The 5,603-nt window shown below is 45.7% G+C and overlaps 1 protein-coding gene across 2 annotated transcripts in view; it reads right to left on the bottom strand.

Moving 5' to 3' along the window:
• The window catches only part of Il17rd (interleukin 17 receptor D), a 64,364-nt gene that overhangs the window by 12,941 nt on the left and 45,820 nt on the right, over positions 1–5,603 (bottom strand). For both annotated transcript variants that reach the window (XM_021182108.2, XM_029469278.1), the window contains exons 4-5: positions 2,844–2,962; positions 2,233–2,353 (exon numbers count right to left, since the gene is read on the bottom strand). In XM_021182108.2, coding sequence (XP_021037767.1) covers positions 2,233–2,353; positions 2,844–2,962 — 240 coding nt within the window. The remainder of the gene's footprint in view (positions 1–2,232; positions 2,354–2,843; positions 2,963–5,603) is intronic.

Raw genomic sequence — 5,603 nt, 5'->3', positions numbered from 1 at the left:
ACTCACTTTGTAGACCAGGCTGGTCTCGAACTCAGAAATCCGCCTGCCTCTGCCTCCCGAGTGCTGGGATTAAAGGCGTGCGCCACCACGCCCGGCTGGCCACTTACATTTGTTCATCTTGAAAATTATGAATGCCACATGAAATATGCCACAGTCAATAATGGGGCAGTTAAAATATCAGAGGACATCTTTAGGGAGTTGGTTCTTCCCTTTTCCCACATGGATCCTGGAAATTAAAACTTACGTGGTCAGGCTTGCTGGCAAGTGGATCCCTGTGCCCCGAAACCACCCTGGCAGCCATGGCTTTCACTCATCCCCACCACACTTGTGACATTACGTCCTTTTACCTTCAACTTTCTACTCTTAGGCTGGTGTTTGGATTGCTTGTTTGAATCACCATCTAACCTTGTTGTAGAAGGCTAGAGATCTCAGAGGGCCTGTGCAAGCTAGGCAAGTGTTCCACAACCAACCTACAACAATCACACTAGCCAACAAACATCACAGCTTCTATACATGGATAAGTTAATAGCGATCACAGCATCCTCAAAAAAATAAATAAATAAATAATAAGTAAATAAATAAATAAATAAATGCTGGACTGGTGAGATGGCTTGCCAAGTAAAGGCATCTGTCCCCAAGCCTGATGACCCGATGCTCTGAGTTCCATCCCCATGTAGCAGAAGAAAAAGATCAACTTCCCAATGAACCTCTGACCTCCACACCACAGTGCCTACACACACACACACACACACACACACACACACACACACACACACACCATGGCACCTCTCCCCGTTTCCCTATACTCAGGTACGGAGATGAGGATGCATGGTTTTAGTCCTAGTACGTGGGAGGCAGAGGCAAGTGGATCTCTGTGAATTCAAGGCCAGCCTGGTGTACATAACAAGTTTCTTTTTTTAAAAGATTTATTTATTTCATTTATATGAGTACACTGTAGCTGTCTTCAGATACCAGAAGAGGGCATCAGATCCCATTACAGATGGTTGTGAACCACAATGTGGTTGCTGGGAATTGAACTCGGGACCTCTAGAACAGTCAGTCAGCACTCCCAACCACTGAGCCATCTCCCCAGCCCCATAACAAGTTTCTGGCAAGGCAAGGTTACATAATGAGACCTGTATCAAAAATAAATAATAATAAATGTTCTTTTTAAAAATCAACTGTCGGGGCTGGTGAGATGGCTCAGTGGGTAAGAGCACCTGGCTGCTCTTCCGAAGGTCTAGAGTTCAAATCCCAGCAACCACACAGTGGCTCACAACCATCCGTAACAAGATCTGACTCCCTCTTCTGGAGTGTCTGAAGACAGCTGCAGTGTACTTACATTAAACAAACAAACAAACAAACAAACAAACTGTCAACTGCATGGTAGCTCAGGCTTGTAGTTCCACTTAGGAGGAAGGGACAGGAGGTTTGCCAGCCTTAACCTATATAACTTCAGACCTTGTTTCAATAAACTATCTATCTATCTATCTCCATGCTTTTACCTTGGTGTTTTTCTTTATGTTAGAATAGGATCTTTCTATGCAGCCCTGCCTATGCAAGTAAAACTGACCTCAAATTGACAGCAATTCTCCTGCTTTTCTCTCCTGAATATTGCGATCACAGGCATGTACTACCTACCATGCCTAGCAAGTACCCCCTACCCAATGCTAAAGACTAACCTAGCAGATGCTAGGACAAGCATCCCACCACTGAGCTACAGCCTCGGGCTGCTGGCCTTTCCTATTTATTTATTTATTTATTACTTTATATGTATGAGTGTTCTGCCTGCGTGTGTGTCTATACACCACTGGTATGCCTGCTGTCCACAGGTCAGAAGGGGTCATCGGATCCCTTGGCTTTAGAGTTATCAGACCCAGACAATCTGGGAGAAGAGCCCATGCTCTTAGGTGCTGAGCCAACTCTCCAGCCCTTAGTCTTGATTTTTGAAAATACATTTTTGAGCTTGTGCAGTGGCTCATGCCTCTCATCCTGGCATTTGTGAGGCTGTGGCAGGAGACCTGACATGGGTTTTAGTCTAACCTGGACTACCTACAGAATTCCAGCATAGCCTGGACTGTAGAGAGACTCTGTCCTTTTTGGTTTGTTGGTGTTCATTGATGTGAATTTGCTTCTCACCCTACTTACTCTCTATCAGTACCTGGTGCGTTTGTAATCACTCAAAAGTAGAAATCACTCCCTTAGGAGGCAGGCCGAAAGGGTCATACTTACCCCGTGTTCTGAAGAAGAAGGGATGGTAATTGCTTTCATTTTTAATGGAAGGGAAAGGGACGATCTTTACAAAGTAATCCGTCTCAAATTTCAGATTCAGGAAAGGCTGAGATTCCATTCCCTAAAAGGGAACAAAGACACACAGAGTGTAGAGACCTGTCCACCCACCACCTCCAAAAGACCCGCACGCCACACTGACTGTCACTCAGACACAACTCCAGGGCCAGGCAGAGCCCAGGAAAGCAGAAAGCCGGGTCCACTTGATGGACTTAGCTTAGGTTTCAAATCCCAGATGCTAGAGAAGGAGAGCACTGTCTCTTCTTGGATAGGAAAGCCATGGCACATCAGTGCTGAGCCTGGGAGTTAGAGGGAGTTAGGGGTGAGCCCCCAATCCTCTCCAGAGCACACAAGCTGCTGCTTCAGTGGAACCAGAGAGGTGCGTTTCTGGGTGTGTGACAGGCTCAGCTGCCTCCCATTCTCGCCCATCTTGGCTGGACCCCAGAGCGCCCTGCCCCCCCTTCTCCAATTTCAGACTTTCAATTGACCATTCAAACCCCAGAGACAATGGTGTCTTCAGGAACACGCACACTCCCTGAGCACGCGTGACTTACAGTTCTTCTAAAGCTGCTGTTGAGCTGTTTGGGGTCCTTTAGAATCAGCTGTTGGCACTGTCTGCCCTCCGACTTCAGCTCCTCCAGGATGACTCGGAATCCTTTTAGGAATTCAATGCCTAAGCAGGACAGAGGCTGATGAGATTTGGACCTAAGTATTTCTGAACACACTTTCCCTCCTCAGAGGTCACATCTTCTCCAGCTACACACCAAAGCTAAAGGACATCTACACAACAGAAGAGTGCTCATCCTGCATTCACCACCCTGGGACACGTGGCACGGTCGCCATCACTGTTCCTAGTACATCCATGCTCTATCCCTCTCTGCCATTTGACAATGATCTCGTGGTTCTGTGACACTTGGATTCAGATTCTTAGGCTCAAGTCTCAACTGATCACAAAGTCTATAGTGGAATGTATCATTTCAGATATGCAGGACCGATAGCTAATTCCTAGTGAACGGCCCCAAACTTTGTTTGTTTGTTTATTTATTTATTTATTTACTTTTATTAGGCATTTTCTTCATTTACATTTCCAATGCTATCCCAAAAGTCCCCCATACCCTCCCCCCACTTCCCTACCCACCCACTCCTACTTCTTGGCCCTGGCGTTCCCCTGTACTGAAGCATATAAAGTTTACAAGACCAATGGGCCTCTCTTTCCAATCATGGCCGACTAGGCCATCTTCTGATTCATATGCAGCTAGACACACAAGATCCGGGGATACTGGTTAGTTCATATTGTTGTTCCACCTATAGGGTTGCAGATCCCTTTAGCTCCTTGGGTACTTTCTCTAGCTCCTCCCCAAACTTTGTTTTTAACCTAAAGTTTTAGCTATATACTTTCTTAATATGTTTCACTGAGCAGCTTACAAAATTTCCAACACAGTGTATGTCTGCGCCAGAGAGGGCTCCTAAGCTTCAGATGATATATTTTAGGGGAATGTCAGTCTTTCTAAAATCACCCCCAAAAAGCAGATAGCCATGGACTGCCCAGTGTGTGCTCTGTGCATACAGCCCTCAGAGGCTACAAGATGCCCACAATGTTACTAAAAGGCGCAGGCCCAGCCTAGCCACCTGAGCTTCCTCCCGCTGCACATCTGACTAGATGCTTTCAAAAGGATTAAGCTCTGATGGCCACAAGAGCCGGCAATGGGGCTCTGCATCCAAGTGCAGCTGGAGAGCCCCCAAGCTGGCCTCAATTGTCGAGATATTGATTTCACATTCTTTCTGAACACCAGACAAGGAGACATTTTCAACCCTTTCCCTCTCAGAGCAAATGTAATTACACAGGATGCAATTAACCAGGTGGGAAAATTATTGATGGCAAAGGTCACAGAGATCTTTTCTCTTTTGAGTAGGTCCTCCAATTCTGTAATTATTTGATGAAGAGCACATTAAGTTCCCAGTAGCTAGGGTGGAAAAGGCACAATTAAGAGCCTTGTATTGCCAGGTGGTGATGGTGAACACCTTTAATCCTAGCACTTGGGAGGCAGAGGCAGGTGGATTTCTGAATTTGAGGCCAGCCTGGTCTACAGAGTGAGTTCCAGGACAGCCAGGACTACACAGAGAAACCCTATCTCGAAAAAAACCAAAAACCAAAAACCAACAACAAAAAAGGAGCCTCGTATTGTAGAAGCTGGGAGTTCTACAGTGCATGGCAGTTTTTCAACCACGAAGCTTCCTGTGTGGTGACAGCCAAGGGATCCACAACCCAAGATTAATAGGCAGGATGACACAATACAACACCTCACAGAAACTTGCCTTTGGAGACCAAGAAAGACTTCTGAACAATCTTTACTACTTAAATACTACTTGATTGGAACAATGTTTCCATAAACATTGTTTAACAGAAGGTAGGCGACTCAGGTTTAAAGGCAAGTCTCTCACAGTTATTTACAAAGCGATCAGCTCAGTTTTGCAGAGATGGACAGACCTGGGCCTTAGTTGGTTTTGGGGGTTTTGTCTCTGTTTTGTTTTGTTTTTTTTAATTTATTTTTTAATTATGCACACCAGAAGAGGGAATCATACCCCATTACAGATAGTTATGTGAGTCATATAGGTGCTGCAAATTGAACTCGGGATGTTTAGAATAGCCAGTGCCCTTAACCACTGAGCCTTCTCTCCAGCCCGTTTTTATTTTTTCTCTGTAGCTCTAGCTGTCCTGGAACTCACTCTGTAGACCAGGTTCGCCTCGAACTCAGAGATCTGCCTGCCTTTGTTTCCCGAGTGCTGGGATTAAAGGCATGCGCCACCACAGCAGGACTGAGCCTTGTTTTTCAATGGACAAACTGAAATCATAATACTAAATATAGGGCTGGAATAGACTGAAGCAGCAAATCTAATTCCTATGACACATCCGTCCTGAGCTTGTGGAGAAACTCCCGTTAATTCCTCCTAACAAACATGGAGGTAGGTACTATCCCATTTACAGATAAGGAAAGGTCAGAGGAACTGACCTCCCCATCCCGCATGGTAAACAACACCTGCAAGCCTTGAGCTTTCGGCCACTGTCCGTAGCCTTGTGCTCCACTCCCCTAACTTCCCAGGGGCGAACTTGATAGACAGATCCCATCTATGGCCACCCCACTCCACCCAACCCCACCTTAAATCATTTCTCTTCCCACCACCAGCTTATACCTCTCACTCTCCTCTAAAGAGGGAGTCTGCCGTTTACCAGATCAAGGTTTGGCCATTTAAGCCTTAAATAGAATGACCGACCGCTTCTTTTATTCAGAGAATAGTCTTTTTAAAAAAAAAAA

Source organism: Mus caroli, chromosome 14, assembly GCF_900094665.2.
Source record: "Mus caroli chromosome 14, CAROLI_EIJ_v1.1, whole genome shotgun sequence".
Taxonomy (NCBI): Eukaryota; Metazoa; Chordata; class Mammalia; order Rodentia; family Muridae; genus Mus; species Mus caroli.
This window is presented reverse-complemented; position numbering and strand designations above follow the sequence as displayed.